This window comes from Poecile atricapillus, chromosome Z (genome assembly GCF_030490865.1).
Source record: "Poecile atricapillus isolate bPoeAtr1 chromosome Z, bPoeAtr1.hap1, whole genome shotgun sequence".
Taxonomy (NCBI): Eukaryota; Metazoa; Chordata; class Aves; order Passeriformes; family Paridae; genus Poecile; species Poecile atricapillus.
The window spans coordinates 15,822,923-15,849,203 of record NC_081289.1 but is presented as its reverse complement, the minus strand read 5'-3'; the positions used below and the strand labels follow the sequence as shown (position 1 = coordinate 15,849,203).

The following is a 26,281-nucleotide window of genomic DNA, read 5'->3' as shown; positions in this document are numbered from 1 at the left end:
AATACTCGGTTTCCTCAACAGCAGCCCAGCTGTACAGGAGAAGGATGTGAGGCTCATTGCCAGTGCTGCCCAGCTATGGCTTGTCACTGGGAGAAATGCAGGAGCCAGCACAAGCAGAGATTTCCTTACCTTATTTAGCCAGACGCAGTGCCCGTGAATGTCCCAGCTATACTCCATGCTGGTCATGACTGTTTCCATGCATTCACGGACGCCAGAAGCCGTGGCTGAGGGCTCCAGGCTCCTCTGAGCCGAGGTTAAGTGACAGCAGGTCCCCTCGCCCAGCCGAGGATGGAGGCGAGTGGAGTGGGAGACGTGGGAAGCAGCAGCGCTCCTCAGGCGGAGCAAACAGCTCTGGGGAATTAACACATCAAAGCCCGGCACGAAACTCCTCCAACCCGGCACACACAGGAGAGGATGCAGGCAGGGAGGTGCAGAGCAGCACAGACCGGGAGCGAGGACAGCCCCACGCAGGTGTCACCTGGCCATCTCCACCCTCGCTCTTGTCACCATCGCAGCCCTCTCCTCTGGACCCTCCTGGAAAGCACCCAGCCCAACAACACAGGAGAAAAGAGCAATTCCCACCCCTTCACCTGAGCACAAAGTAAACAGGAAGGGGTTTCCTAATAACTGTAAAAGCTGCAGGAACACATGTAATTAATTCACTTGTAGATGCCAAGAAAATATGGAAGAAAAAGGTGACTCAACCATCCCAGGTCCCACAAGTAGCTTGTCCCAAGTTTGTGTCACACCTCAGAATGATGTAAAAAGCAACAGCAACAACTAACCTCTGTCCTCGAGTTCAAATTTCAGTTGACCCCCTACCAGCAGCAGCGTGACAAATTCCTAGTATTTTTGACCACAGAGCCCAGCTCCAAGAGTTCTGTGATGATCTCAAAAATCAGTTTTATCATAATGAAGTGTCTACAACTACCACTGACAGAGAAAAATCTCAGAACTGTGAATGCTGAATAAATCAGGAGATACCAGAAGAGCAAAGGACGAGCAGAAGCTGTGCTTTTGAAGCCAAACTTATTCATCTTGGATTAGGAATGGTGATTTTTGATGGGTTGTTCTTACTGCCAAAGAACTCATCCCTGATGCATGAAGATGCCACGCCAAGGCGTACCATAAATGAGCCCCTATTATCTTCCAGTGTTAAAAACACACCAATCTGGATGATCACCTTTAGCAAGAAGCAGGGTCCTGTGTTTCCAGAACTTTGGGAGGTGGATCTCTCAGGGACAGAATGCATTGCCAGCAGGGAGTGGATGATGACAGGCTGACGTGGTATCACAAGACTCCTTTCATATTGCAACTCGAGGAGAGATCTCAAAGTGTTTGGCACCAACACCCTGCATAAGACCTTTTGATATCTAAACTCAACATAAGCAGAAGCTGAATCAAATGACTGCACTGTACACCCACTCCAAGATAATCAAAAAACAAACTTGGGATTGAGGACAAGATTTATTTTTTTTTCCCACACATAAAAGATGATTTCTGGTTAACCAAACCGCTTCCTCCACTTGGGAATTATCCTCTTCTCCAAACAGGTCAGCACACCTCTGTAAGATTACAAGTTATGTCTATCCAGCAAGGAAAATTTCTCTCTGAAAACTAATATCTCCTCATATTAACTCTCATTCCCAACTCATCCCAGCTATTCGCTGGAAGAACCAGCTTAAAGAAAAAAATGTCAAAATCTGAAACAGGTCTGTGAGGCAGCAGCAACACAGTGGATTGCCTAGCATGACAGCTACCTCAGCTCAACCATCATGGGATAAACTGAAAATGTTCTGTGGTTGGACTAGATGATGATCTTAAAAGTCTTTTCCAACCTTAGTGATTCTATGATTCTATATGATTCAAGAAACCTTCGAAGGCCGTAAAGTTCTGCTTGATCCTAAAATCAGAAATTCACTTATGGAGTGAAAACAATTATTAAAATATGCCTTATTTTATATATATATATATATATATATATATATTTAAATCCAGAAAGTCACTTCCAAAGCCAAAGCCACAGCTGCACTTGCTGTGGGTATTAAAGAAAAAATACTATGTTATCCTGGCTCTTTCACTTCAGGGGCACATCCTCTAAAGAGAAGAAGGCACACACCAGGACCTACATACCCAAGTTCAGATCAGAAGCATGAGGAAAATGGCTCCGAGGTGTGGGAAGGCACTGTCCACCCACTCCTACCCTTCACTCTTTTTTTTAACAAGTCACAGTTGGTTTCTTCTTTCTGGGAAAGTTGTTGCATAAGATGTATTTTTTAAAAAAAGTGAAAAAAAACCCAACTACTTTTAAGAAAAGTAATAACCAGAAGGAAAACTGTCTCATTTGTTTCAACCGAAGAAAAACTGGAGCAATGTGGATTGGGAGCAAGGTTTGCAGGAATCTTCAAGAGATGGATCTATCAGCTTCCAGCTGGATGCAACAGGGCTGCCTTGATCCTTCAAAATATGGAGTTTTGTTTAAAATAGTTTTGCTACTGTTGCTGAGTTAGAGATTACTCACACACTGCCTGTACTGAAGCCAGAAGCTCAATTTTCACAGAGTACAGCACATGCATTATTAAGGCGCACATTGAAATACACTAAACATTTCTGCTGACCAAGGGTATTCTGAAAAAATTCCAGAACTTTGGGATAGTTATGACCTGGCTATGGCTTTCAGGCCTGGTTCCCAGTTAAAGCATGGAGTCCAAACATGCTTAAGCTCACAAAGGTCTCAGTCTCTTCCCAGACTTGGAACAAATGGCTTCGTTTGTAGTTTCACCCATGACATTCACCATTCACACATGGAGACATGAGCAGGGTTTCAGCAGCAGACATCAGTTTTGAGCTGCAATGACATGTTACAGTAAAACTGACTTCTTTGTGCAGCAGAGAGTTGCTTGTACAAGTTTTCCCAGCTCCCCTTGGGGATGACACAATGGAGTCTGTTGGAAGAGCTGTGCCAGATGTCAGGGCACTGTACGGGAGCTCTGGTGTCACGTGGCCATCTGGCACCCACCCGTTAGAAAACAAAAGGCAGCATGAGGTGTTTTAACCCACTGGCCCTTTTTGAGTGCATGCACACACACCCTGAGAGGAACAGAAAGGAAGAGGATCAAGGACACATGACAGCTCATTCTGGCATGGCAGGACTGAATACTCTACCCTATTTTACAGAAACTTTGGGTGACTGCTGTCATCCCCTTTTCCCAATGTGGGCACCAGTGGCTTGGCTGCAGGAGCCAGGGGAGGATTTTTCTCCTGTGACACACTGTCTGGCAGCAGCAAACACTATTTTTGTTTTCCTCTGAGACACAAGAGGCTTGCTTACAGACCCACATGGGATGTCACACACCAGTTCCAGCATCCTAGGGGATGCAACTTCATGCATGGAGAATTAAACCAGTTTCAAACAAAGAAGGTGTCTCCCTCTGTAAGGAGGGACATGGTTGCAAAAAAACTTTCTGCAAATCATCACTTCATGTGACATCTCCTTGCTCAGACAGGGACTGGTGACACCTGCAAATCCTGTGGCTGTAGCACACTATAAGTGGAATGTTAAGTTTTTCCTACAAGGAGCTTTAAGGATGATAGATAATACCGGGTAATAATTTGAGGCAGATTAAGAAGTAATTGAGGCACAGATGGAATAGCAATTTTCTGCAATCTTTGGTACTCACAACCCCAGCACATCTTTCCCAGTGATTGGGAGGCACTAAACTGAACGGCACAAGAAAATCCTTTCTCTTCCACTGACCCCATGGGTACAATAAAAACCCACTGCTGTCTCACCACCATTAGGTGATCCACGTTGTGCAGGTCTGAAGGGCTCCATTCCAGACCCCACTAGCCAGGCATCCCTAAATCACACATCTGCCATCACAGGGGGCAATGACTAGCCTCCATCTCCTTAATCTCAGCATGCACTGCAGCCTCATCCATGCTGCTGGGCCCCTTCACTCCAGAATAACCTGCGGGGCTCATCACCACTAAACATGGCCTACAGATGACTGTGAACTGCACCATGGGAAAGTGCAGTTTCCAGGACTGTTTATTTAGCTTATTTTTTTTGTTCATCAGAACCTGTTATGGCCACAGAGAGCAGTGAGTAGTTACAGCGATGTTCATGGCTGTATGTTTCACAGGCAGGGAATGCTGATGTTAGCAGGAACTCTGCCTGTTTTAAAGATCTGACTTCAATGTCATTCCTGTCTCCTCCTCCTGATCTCAGCGTTGGCTGCCACACTTTGACAGTGAGGGCAAGATCCAGATCTCACTGGAGGCAGTGGGAGAGCTCCCACGTGCTTCATTAAGTTTCAAGCATTTCCAAATGAGTAGTTCAAAGTAAAGATTTAAAAAAAAGAAAAAGAAGGCTCTCCCTTCAGATCTTTCTTCAAGGGCTACAGTAGCAAATCCAAGGTGCCCATGTGTCCCTGCACTGCTGTGCTCAGCCCTCATGACAGCAGATGGCACAAAGGGTTGCCTAGCGCCAGCCAAGCAAGCACGGCCCTGCACCCAGCAGTCCTCTGGGCTGCCACTGAGCACTGAGATCAATCCATTTATTGAGATACAAACACTTTTTGTGAGATCAGCCATGACTCCAGGGAGATTGAGTCCTTCCCAGGGGGTGCAGCGCCCATCCTGGGAAGGGAGGGAGCAGGCGATGGTGGCCATCTGTCCCAACAGCAGCAGTACATGGGGCACACCTAACACAGAGCCACCACAGTCCTGCAGCAGCCCCAGCCTCCACCAGGGCTGGCACTGCAATTTCAGCAGCACGGTGCCACCTCGGCCATCACCCAGTGTGTGACACAGTAGGACCTGGCTACGGCTGCAGGATGGGTTTGACAGCAAATGTGGAAGTGCCCACCCACCACTGTCACCATGACAGCTGCAGTGAGGCTGGCTTAAAAACCTAAGTGTGATCTCTGGGAGCAACTCCTGACTTCCACTGCTGGAGCTCCCCCAAAACCGGCACACACCTGGACCTCCACAACACAAAACCTGGCACACACCACAAGAACAAGGACTCTTCCTGGGCCCTGCTTGGAAGTCACCAGCCACAGAGCATTTGGAGGCAAACCCAGCAGCTTCTTCATAAATTACTATACAAAAATTAACTTTTGGTAAGTACAACATTTTATTTCCCAGAGCAATCTTCAGGTAACCTACACTCAGATAATTGATTTTTTGTGAAAACAAGTCTTGGGAAAAGAACTGCCTTGTCAGTTATATTTCTGTGTATTTTTAAAGTAAGGTGACAAAAACTGGCCGATTCACAAACACAGAATATAAATTTTGTTTTGGTATCTAGATTAAAGGGATGCAGAGCTTACACCACTCCCCTGTGTTATAAACTGGGTAAGGAAGCTCACTGATCCCCATATAAAAAATGCTGCCAAAAATGCTTTTTACTGAAAACTACTCAAAACAACTTCTTTTCCCCCACCTAAGCATCTGATTCTTAAAAAATAGTCTTTCCCCAGCCCGCTGAGATGAAACTGCTGTTACCAAGTATTGTTTGCTCCCTAGATTGAAGCACAGTGGTACGTCAAAGACAGCAAAGGCCAACCCACTGCACAAAGCATTTTAGCAACAGCTTGTCCAAGACTCCACAGCAGCATATCCAAATCAAAATCTCTTCCCTGATACCCACTCTAAGCTTTATAAATAGCTGTGTGAAACAGAGCCAGTCTAGCCAACATCCAAAATGAGCCAGGTAGAGGTAAAACAAGGTAAGAATTTACCATTTGACTTTGGAGCCATTCGATGAGAGCCTCCGCCGTGGAGTCTGGGACCTGGCAGCGCAGCCCCTCCTTTTCATCCGCTTCCATCATCTCCAGCAAGCCTCTCAAGTCCTCCACAAGGTGCAGTGCCCGCAGTCCCCCCATGAATGGGGAGGTGGGAGACTGGCAGTCAAAGATGCCATTGGAGTATTCCAACGCCTTGGAACCTGCAGGGAGAAAAATTGTATGGGATGAGGCACAGAATGAGGGTTGGGCGCACCCCGGGGCTGGGAAAGGGTGGAGGCTGCTCTTGGCAAGGTTTATCCCAATCAGACTCGGCACTGGTGCTTGGGGAGGGAAGTTCCAGCATGATTGAGGTGGGCTGCTCCTCAGGGAATGGGAATGCCATGACCTGCCCATGGGGTTGAGGTGTAGGCTGGGCTCCTGCTCCCCAGGATGAATTCCCAAGGGAGAAGGTGCTGCCAGGGATGGAACATCCTCTGCCAGTGCCCTAAGTCACCCTGCAGGCACTGAAAGATCCAAGTCACATTCCAGTGATGGTGTCCAGAGGAAACCATGCCCTGTGTTTTCCATACAGGAATGTGTTATGCTGCTCCAAGGCACTGGAAATTTTTAAAAATAATAGAAAAGATGAAGATAAATCAAAAGACCAAATCGCTTCTGCAGGCGAATAAATTTTAAACCCAGCAATTTGATACAGTAGCACTGACATTTGCATGTTAATAAAGAGAAAAATCTCTCATTTGCATAAACTCACAGGATGCATATTTGACCTACATTAGAAGTTGCTATATATTAAGTAAGAAAGGAAACTATGAATTTAGGATTAAGATTGATTTAAGTCAACCTAGCTAATTCCAACTGTAATTCCAGTACACTGATTTGTGACCTTAATTCTGTAATACCTTGGCACAATGAGACATGTTCATGACAGACCTTCATTTGTGCTGTCAACTTTTATAAACTACAAGGATTTGCCATATATGCACTTCCATGAACTTTCATTCACCCCACAAAAATAATTTTCTTTCATTCAAGCCACAAAAATCAAAGTATTCTGCTGAATTCCCACTGAAAACAATAAAGAGAAAAATAACCTCAACAGCACAGGAGCTGATATCTCTTTGTTATATTCCTTTATAGATCTATTCACAGACATGGGTAAATGAAGTCTGTGGTGACTTAAATCTTCCAACATCACTTTTTTTTTTTTTTTTTTATTAAACCTCATCCTGCCATAACCAACTTGGGCTCTTGGAAACATAAACACATGATCAGATCCAAATACCAGTGTCTACTTACGGAAATTACTGAAGTCACAGCTCACATGTATTTTTAGAGATCACGATGATAAAACTGTATTCCCTTTACATGTGTTCCTGCTATGTGTCCTTAATATCTTTATGCAGAGAGAGTCATTGTTCAAACAAAGCACACACTGTAAGATTATTTTATCCCTAAGGAAAATTCCTTAAGTGGGACTACTAAAATTTTATAACTGTGTTGCTATACTTGTGAGGGTATTATTGACTACTGACTTCTTGATCTTTCCCTCCTATGTGTTGGGTATTTATATCATTTTCTAATTCACTAGACTCAGCTTAAAAGCAGAGGTTGTATTCTTTGTGATGTCTCTCAATGGGCAACTAACAGTTTACAGGTACTTATAAAAAATCCAAATGTCCAAGGCAATTCCAAACCAAACATTTGGACCCAAAGCATTACAATTTTGAAAAGACAAAAAAAAAAAAAAAAAAAAAAAGGAAAATTCAATTGCTGAGGGAAGTTCAGAGTCGTCACTTTTGTCCTTGACTCTCCTGGTGCTCTGTACAGGAGCTGAACTGCATCACTAAACCACTTCCAGCAGCCCTTTGAGAGAGAGCAGGAGAAAACCCAATCCATGGAGCCTGTGAAAGTCTGTGCAATCCCTCCATTCCAGTTATTTGTTAACTCTAAGTTATAATGGAAGGCAACGAAAGCAGTTCCCAGCATATTCCCTTCTCCACCTAGAACTCTGTCCTCACAGTGAGAGAAAGGAGGACCCAAAAAGCAAAATAAACACCTGCCCCAGGTGTTTACCTGCTATAATGCCATCCATCTGCTCCAGGGCTGCAGCAAGCATGTCACTTGCATCACTCATCATCTTCTGTCTTCTCAGGAACAATCACCAGCCTAAGAAGCAGTAAAATGCCGATGGTGTGAGTCGGTCCAGAGCCTCAAGTCTGCAATTTAATCTGAAAAAGAGAATTTAATTTCACTGTGTGTTCTCTGAATTCAGGCATCACTGTTGTCAGATCAGAAAGAAGACTGGGGCTGTTTGCTGACTACAATGAAACCCAGAGGTATTCACTATGAGGCATGGACTGAGATGAAGGAATCAAAGCACTGACCCGATGACCCCGTTTCTAGTGACCCATGGCCTGCTCTGCCCACAGGTCCATGCCACTGACTGGGCATCTCACAGAACACCTCAGAAATCCCACATGGCACTTCCAGGAAGCTCACAGAGAAGACACAGGCACTGTGTATCACTGAAAGGGAGCTGCAACTCAGCAGTAAATCATATGTGTGTTTGCTGTAATTTTCACCCCAAGAAATAGAAAAAGAGAAGTCTGACCCCTTGTCTGAGATTTTAGGATATCTGATAATCCAGAAGTTCCTGGCATGGAACTGTCTCCCTCTAGGCAGGATCTCTCAGGTGCCCAGCACTCACTGGATGAGTGTGCATGCATGGACTATCTCTGCTCTGAGTTTAGCAGATGCACATCATAACAATGCAATGTGATCTCACTCTCAAACTTCTACAAGCCAGAAGTGGTCCCCAAAGGAGTATTTCCAGCAGGCTGGAAAAGCAAGCCTGCCCAACATGCTGCCTGTAGGTGAGCTAGTAAACCAGAAATCCTGATGGGCTACAAGTTAATTTAAGCAGGTGCTAAGAAACTTGGCTGAAGTGGAGCTGCAAGGGTCAGAGGCGTCCCCAACCCCTCCAGCCCACCACAAGGGACACACAAACCACAAACACCGTGCAGATTGCCTTGGCTTTAATTTAATACACATGACATTGCTTCTGCTATAAATACAGCTAGGAAACAAAGCCAAAAAAAAAAAAAAACAAACCCAGGAAGGAAAACTCGCTTTAACCTTTGCATGCCCTGCCATTTGGTTTTTGTATTTGCCACACCACTGCTGACATTTGCCCCAACACAAGCAATTAAGAAAGTAGTTCACGTATCTCTGGCGTAAGAGAAAAAGCCTGGAAAAGAGTCTACTAAAAACAAATCTAAACAAAAATCCACATTATAAAAAAACTGATTTTCCCCTCCTACAAGTCACTTTATTGGTCTGAACCAGGTGGGAAGTAGCTCTTATTGGAGGCTGCCAGCTGGCTTTGCTGAAATGTTATCCTTAAAATGTCAACAAACATCTTATCTTCCACAACAACATTTTCATTACTTGAAGTAGGTCCAAACCCTAAGGTAACCTTTGAACGACAGCACGAAGACTGCTCTGCTTTTTTGCCAAATGCCTGGTTTTATTACGTGGTTGTCAGAGTCAGAAAAACCAAAAGAACTTTGAACAGTCAAAATACCTGTAAGTGAAGATGCTCAAATCTTAAAAAATGCAGTAGCATTGTAACTGAAGACTTTCAGCCTTCAAGGAGGAAGCCCCCAGCTTTAAACACAATGTGTACATTCAGCTTCAATCAGTACAAGACCTGCCAGAACATGCAGATCCTACAAGACAACTGGTTCAGTGCCTCCACATCATAAAAATGTGCAGAAAATGCAGCTTTTCCAGCACACAGATTCACTTGGACAACACTGAAGACAGTCTCTTTTTTTATCTACTTAAGATTTCCTGGCTCTGATATTAGGTCCTGCTCAAAAATGGGTGTCTGTGAAGGCAGAGTGTGAACAATCTGCTGTGGATTTCCCTCAAAGGGAAAAGGACACACGAGAAAGCCCAGGGCTTCTACAGCCCCAGGCAAAACACTGATTCTTCACAGCTCTAAGTGGAAAAAGACCAACAGCACAAAGCAAGCACAAACCCACAGAAGCAAATCAATGTTTGGGAACCAAAAGTGCATATGAGTTTTTCAAAGTGCATAAACGCCTTATGGGGCGAGTGAAGATTACAGAGCCAGGCTCTTCTCAGAGGTGCCCAGTGACATGGCAAGAGACAATGGGCACATGTAAAAACACAGGGAAGTTCACCTTAGAATTAAAAAGGGGGAAGAAAGAAAAGCCTAAATAAAGGGAAATAATTTTAAAAAGCTTTTTTACTATGAGGATGGCAAGTAATAGAAAGGGTTGCCCTTTTGGGGTCTCCAACATTGGAGCTACTCACAGCCCAACTGGACCCTACATGGCGCAGCATGTCCCAGGCATCCCTACTCTGGGCAGGGGCTGGGCTGGAGACCTCCAGTGCTGCTTTCCCACCTCAGCATCAGCAAGCTCAGTGCAGCTAATGATCAAGCAATAAACACAGTCCTGGAGGCTGGTAGGAAAAGACTGTGTAGGCTAAAAACACACAAAGGAACAGAGTGCTCCCTAACCACATTTGTTCATAGTGCACCCACTCCTTGATTTTCACTTTTGGCTAGGAAATGCACGAACTAGGGACAAGGAACTGCTAATCTGTACTTGCACAATACAGCCATGGCTTGTAGGCACAGAAAAATCACCATCCTTGCACCTCACCCAGGCGCAACCGCCTCTCATGTCTGATGTTTGCAAAAAGAACTCCTTGCTTTCCTAAACAAGGGGTTTGTCCATGGTTGTTAGAAATCCCTAAGATAGCTCTACTGATGGGAGGAGACAGTGCTACCAATAGCACCCAAGAGACTTCCAGGTTACCTGGCTCTGCCTCCAAAGAAAGACACGTCCATTTGTACAGAGCTTCCTCCTCTGCTACTCCCAAAGAAGCTGCAATGCTGAGGCAGGAGGGAGAAATTTCAAGATAAAACTTACTGAAGCAAGACCCTGAAAACACACACACACCTCCAAAAACTCTTCTACCACTCATGGAGCATCTGCTAATAGCCTGGCCAAGCCCACAGCTGAGAAACTTGGAGAGGTGAAATGAAAAAGAACAAAAAGCTCCTAAGCCGAACAGCTGGGGATGACACAACAAAATCCCATTTCCCTGGTTATTTAGTCCTAAAAGTGGTCATTGAAAACTAGCCTGGAACAGCACATCCTGCTCTGGCCACCTTCCCAGCACAGTGCAGTACATCCAGCAGTCAGGAAGTAAAACTGCTGTGATAGAAAAAGAATTCCCTAGCAAATCCTAGGGAAAAAATCCTAGAAAAATCCTTCCCTAGCAAAGGCATAGAACTGTTTTTGGTCTTTGCACCATTATCATGAGCATGCGGGGAGAGGGTGGGCAGAGGGCAAAGAGGACCTCATACACCAGGGGAGCAAAGGACCAAACTGCATGGAAACAGAAAAGACAACAAACCCCAGGAGGAAGAGGATGGAAAGGGGAGGTGCAGAGGGAGCCAAAGAAACACAGATCAGCAATCAACAGCCCTCTGCGGACTATAGGAAAGTGGACAACAATAAAACACCAGCAGATTCATCCCTGTGCCTCCTGAAGGACACCCTCTGACTTCACAAACTTTGAGAGAAGCCTCAGCTGGTCACTGATGCAGCAGAGCTTTTCCAGTATGTATATTCCATTCCTTCCTCTTTATGGCTTTGGTCTAATACAAATAAAACCTAAGAGACAACTCAAGGTTATGGTTTTTTTTTTCTTGGCAGTGATTAAGGAAAACCACACAGGTAACACGAACAAAAATCCATCCTGGAGGAGAGCAATGGAGCTCCTTAGGAAAATAATGCATAGCTAATAATGACAAGCAGTTTAAATTCCCTTCATCTATAAAAGCAGGAAGGGGAAAATCATAATTTTAACACAGATGGATCTATGGCATGGCAGATGAATGAGATATCAAGGTGCACACAGGAGACAGAGAGGCAGATGCATGAAATCCACCCCTGCCATAATGTCACTGACAACACACCTGAGAGGAAAGTACTGACAGTGCCCTGCCTGACAGACAATTTAAAATAAGTTTTCTCTTGCTTTCCAAGCAAATGACAACACTTACCTTCCTGTGTGCAAAACCAGTGCCAGGTAGGGTGTGGGGGGGCTGTTTGTACAGAGGCAGATCCTTCTTTTAGAGCTCCCAGCTGAATACCTTGCTCATGCCAAGAACAAGCATCGCTTCGTCAAGCTTGTATTTACAACCCATCATTAAAGAAACCAAAAATAAACTACAAATGCAGCTCTCTCCACTATAATTTATGATTAATCTTATCACTAGCTGGCATTTCTACCACATCCCTGGCTGCAACAGAGAAGACATAATGTGGTCTTACTTGTTTAATGTCCCTTCCTCTGGTTCAAATGCACCACCCGGTTGCTAGGGCTGTGCCGTTCACTTTTCGGTAGGTGGAGATTTTTTATTTTTATTTTTGAATGACATACAAACCCTCTGGCTACAGCGCTGGTGAAGACATATTCCGAACGGCTTACAGAGAAAACAAAACACTGCCCTGCAAATAAACACAAAGAAAGCTGGGAAAAAAAACCAACAAGGGGCTCTGTGAATGGAACTGCAGTCTGTTGGATGCAAACAGGAGAGCTGCCTAGATATGGATTTCAAAATCTGATATTTAATTAAGATGGCAGACTTCAAAAATGAAGGGGGAAAAAAAAGTGCTTAAGCATTTTACATATGTAGGAAATGATAGTTTTCCCACCCAGAGGCTGCCTCTTTCCCAGATCAAACAGCATACACAGAGGCATCAGGGGGCAATGTCTTTGAGCCCATTTTTTTGTAATTTTGGGGGTGGTCTCATTCTGGATCTCCACCTGCAAAACACACCATGCTTTAAAGCCCAGAGGTTCACAGAGTTAAAAGCAATCAGTTGCCTGCTAGCAGGTCTGAAGGCCCAGAGGACACACTGTGCCCTGTATGTCACTGCTCTGAGCAAGGAAGGGCTGGCCTTTTGTCCCACTTGCCTCCCTCTTTGTGCACATGGGCTGCAAATGCTCAGTGTTGGGAAATAAAGCATATTTTTATGACATGATGCAATAAGATGGATGACCTAAGTTTCCCAGCTCTCCCATTCACACATAACACTCCTTAAGCTAGGAAATTTTGATACACAGAAATTAAGCACCTTGATTAGGGCTTGTTTCTGAGAGCTGTTGAGAGTAATAGAGGACCCCCAAGAGCTGGCTGCCACTCCAGAGCAGCCTACCACAAAAGTAAAATGAAAAAGCTAAGAAGCTGCAGTCATCTTCTCTGGGGAGGGTGGGGGGAAAGACCCTGTTCCACAGCAAAAGTAAGACCCTAAATGTTGTCATAGATTGTCCTGCATTCTGCGTCCTAACATGTACCAGAGATGACTGCACAAGAGGTCTAAAACAACTTCTGAATTAATCTCTCTTGCCTCACTACACTAAAACAACACATCCCTAGCAATCAACTTTTACAAAATAAAGCTCTGTTTCATGAAGACAAATGCCATTTCAGACACATCTATTTCTGCTTTTTCTGGCAGGCCAGAAGAGAAACACAAACACACAGAGACTTATTTACAAAATACATTTCAATCACAATTGCAAACAGTTTCAAATTAATTCAATCCAAATCCCTGGCACAGTTTCTCATGGGATGTTTTGAAGATGCTCAACTACAGTGCCACCAGTCAGTAGCAGTTTAACACTTACTAATGAATATATTCGGGTAATTTACACTTGGAGTCATTAACATTTCTTCTAATGTAAATGACGACTCCATTTCACTCCTTCCAGGCCTGGAAGAAGAAACTAAAATAGAAAATGGATCCTAGTTGAATACATTGCTCTGGTGTTTTGGAAGAAAAGAACAAAAAAGTCAAATTAGGAAATGCTGGAAATACCGCAACGGGAACAATATAGCAAAATATCTTCGTTTGAGGCAGGGATGGGAAACTAGTAAGCCCCCAGATATGCTTTTGGCCAAGTAATTCAGACACTGTCCCCCTTACCCAAAGTCACCACGTGGAGCCAGGTGTATCCATAACCATTATTATGGATACAAACAACCCAAATGTTGGCAGAGGCTTACTTTAAACGGATAATGTCTGTTTATTTTTACAAATAAAATTGTTTTTGAATTTGCTAAGATGTAGTCAATGACATCAAAGCAATACTGCTCTCGTATTATGAACGTCTACAAAAAAAGCAACAAATGTCCCTTTGTTCCCTAAGTCTAGATCCTTTCTTTGTTCCCTGAATTTCATTATTTCTTTATTATACAACAAACACTATTTATTTCCTTTAACTGATAAAAATGAATGGAAGCACACTGAGGATAAAAGCCCATCCCATAGTACGTATGAAACATCTCAAGATAAAAGGTTTCAAGCTGTAGAAATTACTTTAAAGTCCTTTAAGAGCACAAAACACAGAAGTCCTTCCGAAATATAAAAGTTTATACCTGGGAAAAACTTAACCTCAAATCACACAACTTTTACTACAAACCAGCTGAGTTGTATTCTGCATTTTGCCTTAAAATTTGTTAAACTCTGGTTTAACAAACTCTGGTCGTAAATCAAAAGCTCAGCCTCGACAAGATAAGCATCCTTGAGACTCTTTGACAGAGATGCCTACACAGCAAACAGCTTATGTGAACACCCAAAGTCTCTGAGTCAAGGTTTATGGCTTATGGCTCATATCCAATTACAAAACAAACCCTTTATTTGGGTCCCCAGCACTGAAATCACTCTGGTTGCTTATCTCTGCTATCCTACTCCAGCAGTTCTTTTGTTGTTGAAAGGAAATTTAAAAACCTGGGTTTTACACTGACAGGCAATGTTGTTTTGTCGACTCTGAGTGCTGGGTGACTGGGAAGCAGCTCCTTACCTGCAAAGCAGGGGATGTGTGATGCTAATACGTGTCTGCACACCCTCTTCAGACTCACTTTCGCTCTTTTCTCACAAGAAATACAAGGTCAGACGAAGTCTTGTCAAAAAAAACAGAAAACACCCTCCACAGACCACTTCAGGTTGTTCCTGTTCTACTGGTTAAATGTTTATTAATAGTCTTCAACTTCTCACCTCAGAGAGCCTGAGTACCAATACATTATTTTCTCACTTGTTTTGTCTGGGTCCACTGATGAGAAAAATAAATGAGATATTCATCCCTGACTCCAAGACTGCTAATGCAATCAAGGAAATGCCTCACATTCCCCAGCAACAGGTTACTGACACACTGTGGCCACACAGGCTACAAAACAAAACCCACCTAAGTCCTGAGCACTGACCCACATTTAGATCCCATTTCATAGTTTGTGCCACTTTCTTTCAATGAGTTGCCTCCAAAGGCCAAATCCACAAGCCTTCAGATTTGAAAGGATTTGGCTCTAGATTTTGGACCTCCAGGTCTAAGGGGTCCTAGATGCACACTTTCAGAGTCGACACCGCACAAAGCAGAAGTAGAGGGCATCACTCATAAAAAGTCCCTAAATAAATAAAATATATTTAGCCTGAACAGTGTTTTAATACATGTCTGTAGAAAATAACAAAAAAATACAATGCCTTATAATTTTGCAGCATCAACTGTTACACATGGAAAAAATCTGTGTATATATTGCATCCTTCCCCTTCTATCTACTTCTGATTTTGCTGTGTTAAGATTTACCTTTCAGGAGTAATACGTAAAACAAGAGTGTGATATCTGAAGCCCACATTTGTGTGTGAGGATACTTTTGTTTTTCAAAGACTCATGATCTCTGAGAACCTGAGGCTGCCAGTACCACCACTGCCACAACATGGTTTGCCATCTCAACTCTCCTGACATTTTAAAAATGAAGCAGGGTAAAATTCAGCTTGGTTAAGGGATCTTTTTTCTGCCATGTAATAGAATGGGACTAAATTCTAATGAGTAAAAAAATAGAGGAAAAGTGAAAACCAATAAATTGCAGGCTAACTTTCCCTCTGATTTTCTCTTTTTCTCCTCAAAAATTTGTGAACCTCTTCATTTTCTCCTAAACTGAAGCCCTTTGCCAGTAACTCCCACTGGAGCTTTGCTAACAGCCTTTGTTTAGGTAGCACAGCTGGCAATATGAGAGAGTCCACACCAAGACAAGCTGCTTTAGCAAGCACATGGACTTTAATCACTATTAAAAATGAATGTTTTACCTTTGACATTCCTAAAATACTCCATGTGGGTTCAAAACACAGATTTCATATTTTGCATTAGTTCTCAGCTTGGAAAGGGTCAAGTGGTTCATGGGCAAAACACTCTGAAAAGTGTGTTTGTTGTCCTCAAGCAGTGGCCTCTAATGCTTGGTAACTGCGGTGTTAGTAACAGCCAGTCAGAGCTGCCATAGACCCTGCAGAGCAAGGCTCCACAACAATGGGATGCCTCCTGTCCAGGCAGTGTGGCTCTGCTGGGATACACTCCCTCATCCCTTCAGGATCATCCTCTCCTTGCTCTGGGACACAGCCTGTGCTGACTGCCCAGCTCCAGAGCCACTCACTGATGCTACAGTGAAGAGGTCACACACACACACACACACACACACACACACACACACACACACACACACACACGGCATTTCCCAGCATTTTCCCTGTGCTGCCCTTCCCACACTTTCTCGACCACTTCTCTTCTGCACATCCTTTTTCCAATCCGTAGCGAAAGCACAGCCCCGGGGATTTCAGTAATGCTGGAGTAAGCAAAGTTTTTTAATTATTTTTTATTTTCAGCCAGGGAGCAGAGTGCTGTTGATTCCATCTTGCTTTTTCAACACCAAAGTCCCAGTGCTAAGAGATGAAGGACAAAAGCTGTGTGCTCTCACCTCTAAGAGAGGGCCTTTCTCTGATGAATGCTGCACTGGTGAGTAGTAAGCAAACAAATCCCAAAAACCCCACCACTACTGCAGTGCAGCTTTAAGGAACCATATGCTGTCCACACCATTGCTCGGCTGGGGAGCTGTGTGTCCTGCCTACCCTTGTGCCAGCTTTGCTCCTCAGCACAAAGAAATTTAGCACCCAGGACACACGAATCAGCTCTTCTGCTGCTCATTCCTTCTCCTGATGGTTCTTCGGGGTAGAGATGTTGTCTTTTCCATCCTCCTCTTGCACAACTGACACCTCCTCACCATCCCTTGCAGAAAGATGGTTTCAGTCCTGGTGCCCTGCAGCTTCTAGCATGAGCTGTGCTTGGGGCTCAGAGTTCATAAGACAAAGACATCAGTGCTAGGGGAATGCAAACAATGCCGGGTAAGGATAATACATCCATAGTTGATACTGAAGGGTAGGAGGGCTTCACCTGCAAGGCAGAGGGAGACAGCAGATCAGCAGCAAGCCAGAGCTGTGGCCTCTGCAGGAACAGAGCTTTAAACACAACTCGGCCCAGCCCTACACTCTTCTTTCTCCTGCAGCAGGAAGAGGAAACTGGGGGGGGAAGGGCCAGAAGAGAAGAGAGGGTCTTCTTTCTGCTGTTCCCCCAGTAAGAGAGAAAGGTCTAGGGATGGAAGGGAACAACCACTCTCCATCCCATGGCCAAGCTTCTGGATATATGTAGGAGTGGGGAAGATCCCACCCCTCACCCCATTAGCAAGATAAACAGAAAGTGCTGGCTTTGCAACTGAACAAGATGCAGTCCATGAGATGAGGACAAATTTTAGCACTTGGAAAATTAAGACATACTTGCATCAAGAGATGTCTGACACCCAGCTGGGGCAGAACTGCAGCTGCTGCAAACCTACATGGATTTCTCTGGGATAACAAGGTACTGAAACTGGAGTCACTTACTACAAATATTCTAAGTGTGGAACTGTTTTAATTATATAGAACAATGAAAAATGCCTGTTTCTTTAGATACAGCAATAAACTGTGGTTTATTACTGACCTTACCTATAGTGGGCTGCCTTTAGCAGACAGGGCTATAACACATTAAAATGGAGAAGAAGATAACTTTTAAGAGCAGTTTGCAAGAAAGTTTACAGTGCAATTGCAGCAGTTCAGTGTGAATACACCTATAAATCACCTGGTTTGATAATTAAAATATAACTGAAGCAAGGCGCTACAAAACTTTCTTTGTAGGCCCAGGATCAGCAGTGGATGGGTTAGCACACAGCACCAGTGGGGCCACAATCCAAGTCAACAAGTCTGAAGCAAACTTAGGTGTGGCTAAATCCCATGACAACAACAATAATGTAGAAACACCATCACATGCAAGAGCTGAGCTGCCCCTCTCCATTATTAAGTATCTGCCACATGTTTAAGTCAGTCAGGTTTATAGACTCTTCTGGAAAGCCAGTTTTACCCCACAAACTCTCAAAACTCGAGGTCATCCAACAGAGTCATTCCACCAGGATACTGGTTTTCAGTAAGAAAGAACAGCACTATTGAGGCACATGGTTGTTGAAGGAAGTTTTGTGATCTATGAATATTTGTGAAAGTTTGAACACAGAAAGGCCCTTATTTGACATGAAATACAGTAAGGCACAGAAGGGAAGGAAGCCATGGGGAAGCAAGACCACCTGATGCTTTTAAAGTCTGTAATAGAGAAAAAAAATCCTAGACTACTTAACTGTTTCCATTCCCTTGACCTACATATCTAATTAAAATAAACCTTCAAAAACAATATAAAAATTTAATAATATTTTAAGATGTTTTTATTAAAACACTGAATAAAATTTCAAACATGTTTTTATGACATAGAAAGACCAAAAGTAACCTCACTGTTGTTTCAAAGTTGTATTAGGGAAAAGTGGCTCTTGTGTAACTTCACAGTTTTCTAACTTTCCACAGTTCCACTCTAAGAAATGATAGCAAGGATGCAACAATACATCTAGGATTAAAAGCTCTCAAGCCCATTATTTATATACAACTAATTAGCTCCTCCTGCACACATACATACACACCCCTGCCTTGAGCACTGGGAACTGCTAATATAATTCCTGCAATTAAAAACTTCAATGCCAGAATCCTTGTCTGCCAAAAGGAAAAACAACAACCACTCTCCTCCAGTACAGATGGGCATGTTTGTACAGGAGTGGATGCCCAACCCTAAAACAAAGCTCAGCTCTAAGATCTGAACTCTCCCAAAGTTCAAGGTATTTATTAGAAACCTGTAATCCAGCACCACAGACCACCTTGGACTACAGTAGAGCGACCAATGCAAATCAGAAGTTTGGGGAGTTTACACATTGTGGTTTTGTTCAGCCACACCAGAGATCTCTGCTGATCATGGGATAACAATGCTGAACAAGTCTCACTCTGTAACAGCTTTTGCTTTGGCTTCCCCCTCAGAGACCATGTTAACTTATGTTGTGTCAGGGATGCTGGCAGTGCAGACAGATGGGGAAGGACCTCTCGCCTGCCACCATGTGAAAGTAAAACTAGCCCAGAATAGTTCAAGGCCAATACTCATAAAAGCTTGGATGCATTAATGACCCTCAGTATTTCCATACAAATCTTCCTCTGAATACATAATCTCAAGATAAAGCTTCAAAAACCTTGAGGGATCAGATACATTTACAATGTTACATTTCTTTGAAGTATTTTTCCCTTTGTATTTCAACCACACTTCAAAGTTTTCCTACTTACATACAAATCAAATTAGACATCTAATGCTAAAAGAAGCAGACACTGAAAGTGTTTCACACTTTCCCAGCCTTTAGGGGTGGTGGGGCAAGACTCAGTCTTGTAGAAAGAAAGGTATATATTAACCATAGGCTGATTGTCACTATACCAGCTGGCCAAGGAGTTGTTCTTCATGTATCAAAAGTCAAACAGAACCAGGATACACCTCCAGTCCCCACCTGTGGCTGAAGATCCTGCTCCCAAAGAACAACACAGGTTTAACCTGTAGGATGCAAACTGACTTGCTGCCATGAAGTGGGAATTTGTGATTAATAGAAGTGCCCAGTGCATGAAGGGAACAGGAGGGAGGAGGCTAGGACAAAACCAAAGTACACCAGCACTGGAAAAGCCCTTATGAGGGCTAATTTAATTTTATTTATTTATTTAATTCAATTTATTTAATTGGGGTGAGCTGATCATCTTCAAGCGTTTTCTTAAGAGGCAAAAGGAAAAACTCAACCCAACTCCCAAACACTATGCAACCTTTGCCATGGAAAGTGATTGGGGGTGGCTGGCAAGATGTAGCAGGTTTTGTGCTTCAACCAAAGACCTTTTTGGAACCATTCAAAAAAAAGGATGATCCTAGAACTGTCCTCTATTTCCATGCCAAAAAAACCCACAGAAAACAAACCAATCAGAAGACTACAAAACCCCACCCCAAATAACAGGAATAAACAAATCATTGCATTTCCTCATCATGAACTAGCAGCTTCCTCAGCAACCACGCAAACATCTGGGGCCAAATCCTTTGCGGCATACATGGAGGCATTGGAGTTACCTGGAGATAATCTTGCATGTTCTCAAGCACTAGATAAGTTTTAAAATGTTGGTTCTTGTTTCATATATAACAGATCTATACAAATAACTATTTAAAACTATTGCCTCCTGTGCTTCCCTTTTAGGGCCTGAGTATTTTTCCATGTGTTTACTGAGCCATCACTGGAGGGATGGTTTCTGGGAGGTTATATTTAGTTCTAAAGGACTAAAGATGTTTTTTTCCCTGGCTTAAGTTAGGAAGGGATCCTCCCTTGGAGGAGGATCTTACACTAACTCTGCTGAACATAAAAAAGCACTGACAGAAATCTAGTTTGGGCTTGCAGAAGACACTGGTGATGCCAAGGCCTCAGCTATGATTATCCTGCTCCTTAAAATGGGAAAAGTAAATCCAAAACTGGCACAAATGTTTGCTTTACATGTACAACAGAACTACAGTTTAATCCCTGTTTAGGAAAAGAAACATCACTTATTTCAGGATAGAAATCGTCACACATCTTCATGCAGGACTCATGTCACAGTACAGCTCCTCTCAGGGATAACCCAACATTTATTTACCACTCTATGGAAACAGGCTGCAGCAGGGGCATTCTGGCAGCTCTGCATGGCTGCCACTTCAGTCACTGGACAGAAATGGGGACAGCTCTACATCGCACACACACTGAACTGCTCATAGAAAAATCCATTGCTGCACACACTCTCCAGCCGTGCTACAAAACCCCTTCAGTCACCACTCTCCTTACAGTACCAAACCGCTGCTTACCTACATGGATTCATCCACTTCAAGGTTTTGTTGGTAAGACACAGCTACCACAGTGATTTACCTCAGAGAGGTTCTGGTCTTGTTGATAAACTCTTATTTTTGCAAATTAATTCCTATCATAGAATCAGAGAATGGTTTGGGTTGGAAGGGACATCAAAGCCCATCTCCCTCCATCCCCCTGCCATGGGGAGGGACATCTTTCACCATCCCAGGCTGCTCAGAGCCCATCCAACCTGGACTTGGACACTGCCAGGGATGGGACAGCCACAGCTTCTCTGGGCAATCCGTGCCAGGGCCTCACCACCCTCACAGGGAACAATTTCTTCCCAATATCCAATCTAACCCTGCTCTCTGTCAGTGTGAAGCCATTCCCCCTTGTCCTGTCACTCCAGGCCCTTGTCAAGAGTCTCTCTCCATCTTTCCTGTGGGTTCCCTTCAGGCACTGCAAGGCCACAGTGAGGTCACCCCAAAGCCTTCTCTTCCCCAGGCTGAACAATCCCAATTGTTCCCTCAGCCTTTCCTCCCAGCAGAGCTGCTCCATCCCTCTGATGCCCTTGGTGTCCCTGCTCTGGCCTGGCTGCAGCAGCTCCCTGTCCTTCCTGTGCTGGGCCCAGGGCTGGATGCAGCCCTGCAGGGGGGGCTCAGCAGAGCCGGGCAGAGGGGCAGAATCGCCCTCCCCTGCTGCCCTGGGGCTCTGGGTGCAGCCCAGGATGCATCCCTTAATGCAAGTGTGCTCCTTTCTGGTACATTACAGCTTCAGAAGTATGGAAATAGCTTGGGAATCCTGCACCACTGAAGTGTTAGTGTGTTTCAGACACTGATCTCTTCTCTCTGGTGACCTGGGACAGGACCTGAGGGAGCAGCACAGACCTGCCAGGAATTTTAGGCTGGGGTTCTTCACAAGCACACACAGAAAAACAAGGGAAAATAATGCCAGGACAGGTATCTCTGCGTGGTAACAAGCAGACATCTCCGGCAGAGGAAGTATCTGAATCATGCTGTTGGATTTTGGGATTTGTTTTTTGCCCTTTATTAAAACTTTTGGGAGTTCTAAGTTTCTGTTTCCTGCAAATGGCTCAGTGATCATAAATGCATTTAGGCCTCTCCTAGTATTTTAATGAAATATCAGCTCCTGCTCCTCTACTTGACTTGCAGGCGAAATCTGCCATTTTAAGGAGATAATCTTAAGCAGCTTTCTGCAAAATATCAAGAATTCTAAATTGCCATTTCTGTGCTCTGGTTTGGGGGGGATTTTTTTTTCCCTCTTCCCTAATATTCTATTTAAATTGTCTTTAAAAAGAAAATGGAGGGCTGGCCAAGATGTAGTAGTGTGATGTGCAGTATTTTACAGATTGCAAGATTTTAATCAATATGTCAGCTAATTAAAAACCTTCCAAAATGTAGGGGTTTAACTCCCTGTGGAATTATTGTGTCAAAAAAAATAAAAATAATCAAGACTTAGGAAAGTAACTTGAACAAAACAATTACTTCCAGGGCATCCTGTTTTTCTAAACTAAGTCTCAGTATCAATGAAACAAGAGCTGATGTCCCGTCACACTAGTGACCATTGATGAGGAGAGGAAGGAAGTGACAACACAAGTGTGCACTTGGCAGGGAAGAAAAAGGTGAGTAAGGTATGTGGGATGTCTCCAAAGGCAGCCTCCTGAGTAAACAGGTAATGAAGCCAACCTGAGGCTTGAGGAGGAGACATTTACCACCAGCCTTACAGAGGCTGACCAGTGACTTGTGCCCAGAGGCAGTGCTCTGGCTACCTGGGCTGCCCAGGGAGCTTGCAGGGGGAAGGAGGAAAACCAGCAGATATGGGACAGAGGACTTCAGGCTTGAAACCAATACTGAGATGCCAGGTCATGGCCAGACAGCTGCAACCCTCCTTCCAGCCAGAGGAAACAATTCCACATGGTTGCTGGTGAGTTCCCATGCCACAGGCACTCCTCAGGCTGTACTAAGCAGTGCTTCTGGCAGCTGAGACGACCTGCTCTGTACTCACATAACAACTCCACCTGTGGCAATCCTGCCCAAGAGGGTCTCCTGGTACTGCAGCATTGTGGCCAAGGTAGGAAACTTCCATCTTAGGTGGGGTCAACAATTTTGAACTTGAACACAACAGTGTGCCAATAACATGCTATAAAACAACCATTATTTTCCTAATTCCCTCTGCCAAACTCCAGAGAGCTAACCTGATTAAAGACAGACATGAAGGTGAAGTAAACTGGGCATTAAATCAAAAGAAACAGCTTAGCTAAACCAGCCACCCTGAAGGACTTAGGTTAAAAGTTGCTCACCTGAGCTGGGGCTCCTGTTACTCTGGTCTTTATGGCTATTTTAAGGGGTGTGCCTACCCAGGTAGAGCACACATTCAACTTGGTGCAAAATTCCCACCAGTGGGAACTTTTCACTTGTGGGAACTTTGCACCAGTGAGGAATAAAGACAGCACTCCATGTCCAAGAGTATCTAGGAATCTGAAGCATGGCTCCACACTGCTGCTAAAGCCAAGTTCAGTGTAAGTAGATTTTCAACTTGTGCCTGAGCAATTTTTTATCTCATAAACAACCTCAACGCTATACCCCACTGCAGACTTCAAAACACTAATTTCAAATCCTTTACAACTGGCCACGGTATGGGGGAGAGCAGAGTCAACTTATTTCTCACTGACACTAGAATTGTGGTAGTGTTCTTCTGAAGTCAGAAAATACCAAGTAACAACAGAAGAAGAGAAACACACCCAGTATACCTGTCAGAATGCACCGGGCACCACAAGGATACATCAGCAGGTACCAGTTCTGTGGTATCTCTGCATCAGCAGTCTGTTCCCTGGAAACTTCTTGTCCAAGAACTGTGACCCAGCCTGGTGCTCCTTTGCTTGCAAGATCTGACAAAATCCCAAGATGCCGGTGTGGCTGCATGCCAGCAACCTGTTGCTCCAAGGAGCTACATGCAGATGTCTACTGAGGGTAACATGACCACACATGTTCCCTCTCCTGCTGTAATGCCAGCAAGGCTACAAACTCCTCCTGGATAACTCAAGAGATAACACAGCCATATCCCACTGCTCCCCAGCATGGATCACAGCATTCACTATGGCTGTCACAACCCTCTGTGAATTATACACAGCACACACCCTTAACAACACAAACCTCAGAGCTGTCTCCACATTCTGTGGCAGCAGAGATTAACAGATGTTGACAACTGATCAGATAGGGGAAGCATTAGAGGAGACAGACGCAGCCTATTACTACTATTTGTTGTGTACCTACACGGTTTCTTGCTGTCAGAACTGAATGCACTCATAGTTTCTCCTGATGTAGCAATGCTTTTGGGCTTCCCTTTCCCATCTTCCCAACAGGCAGCTGTTTCAGTTGCTCAAAGCAGTACTGCCCCTACTTTTAGTGACAGGGGGAGAATCACTCGCTGACAACATCCTGCTAACAGGAAATCACACCTTAACATCACACCCAGGCACCCCTTGGCAGCAGGCATCTGATCCAAGTGATTGCTTGCAGGAACTATCCAGAGGACACAATACCACATTCATGCTGGACTGTGCACATCACTCCTCCCAGTTCCCTGCCCAGAGCACTGCAGCACAGCTGGCAGAGATTCTGTGAAAGGCAGCACAGTTGCAAAGAAGGTCCCTAAGGGAAATTATGAGATCAGCTACAGAGGAGTGGGAACACACTCTAGATACTCAGAGGATACAAAGGTGTTACATTTATACATGACACACCCCTTGATAACAAAAATATGAGAAGAGGAGGTTTCATACAGATCTCACAGCGGCTTTCCAGTATCTGAAGGGGACCTACAAGGAAGCTGGAGAGAGAATCTTCATTAGGAACTGGAGTGACAGACAAGGGGGGATGGCTTCACACTGACAGAGAGCAGGTTTAGATTAGATATTAAGAAATTCCTCCCTGTGAGGGTGGTGAGGCCCTGGCACAGGTTGCCCAGAGAAGCTGTGGCTGCCCCATCGCTGGCAGTGTCCAAGGCCAGGCTGGATGAGGCTCTGAGCAAGCTGGGATAGTGGAAGGTGTCCCTCCCCATGGAAGGGGGTTGGAATGAAATGGTTTTTGAGGTCCTTTCTAACGCAAACCATTCTATGATTCTCTAAATTCCATCAGTGCCCAAAATCTGCAAGGGAAGCAACAAAACACTGTCACATTGTTGCACTGTGAAGGACAGGACAGGAAAGGGCAAGGGCAAGGGAAAAGGAGGAACCCTGGAAATCTCTGCTGAGGTCTTAGAGCAAAAAGCAACCAAAGCCACGAAGAGGCTCCTGCAAGTGCTTGCAAGCTGCCAATTTGCTCTGTTGCCAGACTATTCTGGGGCTGAAACACTGACAGTCAGCAAAGCTCTTCCTCAGATAGGGATGCAGCATTCCCACCTATCACAGTTTCACCTCCTGCTGGGAGCTGGGAACAGATACAAGGAGGCCAGAGCTGCCATAGGCTCTGTTTTGGTATTCCCAGCAATGCTGCAGCATTCAATGGGATGCACCACTCTATTTTCTGTCCCCACAGGGACAGACAGCTGTTCAGTGCCCAGATGGCAGAACCAGGATGGCTGCTTTACCACAGCCATCCCCCAGTGTCCCTCAGGCACAGTGACATCCAGGGCACGTCAAGCCTCGGTCACTTGGCATCCAGCCAAGCAGGCAAACCAGCCAAAACACCGCTGGCACTGAGCCCTGGGAGTGGAGCCAGGAATGGTTGCCCAGTCCTGCAGCAGAACTGAACTTTCCAAATATTTTGAACAGCTCCTTATCAGCAAAGCAGCTTTGCACCAGCTCAGCATTTCAGTGTTTATAATCTGGCCCCCTTAAATTGGATTGACAGCCAAGCGGAACCACAGCCTGAAATAGCGACAGTCTCTCTGTCGGCATAGGAGCTTTTCAGCAAGACCCACCCAGCCTAAGATCAGCAACTTGCACAAGCCCACATTTGATGTCAAGCATGTTTCTAATGCCACTGAAGTCAATGCTGCTGAGGACATGCTTAACACTGGCTGCCTGTTTGACCAAGTGACCAAAACAGGATGTCAAAATACAGATCCTGGCAGCTTTGTGCAACCTGTGGGTGCTGTCAGTAATAAAGAGCAGCCCTCTCCTCACCTTGACTGACTTTAGACCATCTGCCAGACATGGCCTCTGCCACAAACACAAGAGGAGCAAATCTCCACAAACATCCTGATCATTATGGTGGCAATCTGTCTTCCTTCTCCACTTAGAGGCACCACCAGAGTACAGCTCTAGGAGTGTGTGTGAGTGGGTGGGTGGGTGTCTGAGACCAAGAGAAACACTGAAGTTCCAAAACTCACACAAAATCTG

At 44.5% G+C, this 26,281-nt stretch overlaps 1 protein-coding gene across 15 annotated transcripts in view; it reads right to left on the bottom strand.

Annotated features, from left to right (window-relative positions):
• LOC131592661 (liprin-beta-1-like) overlaps window positions 1-26,281 on the bottom strand; it is a 109,861-nt gene that overhangs the window by 39,359 nt on the left and 44,221 nt on the right. For 13 of the 15 annotated variants that reach the window (XM_058864321.1, XM_058864319.1, XM_058864324.1 and 10 more), the window contains 2 exons: window positions 7,827-7,981; window positions 5,748-5,953 (listed from right to left, as the gene is read on the bottom strand). In XM_058864321.1, coding sequence (XP_058720304.1) covers window positions 5,748-5,953; window positions 7,827-7,890 — 270 coding nt within the window. In that variant the 5' untranslated portion in view covers window positions 7,891-7,981. Of the gene's footprint in view, window positions 1-129; window positions 616-5,747; window positions 5,954-7,826; window positions 7,982-26,281 lie in introns of those variants that run through there. The other 2 variants (XM_058864329.1, XM_058864330.1) reach the window with 2 other exon arrangements.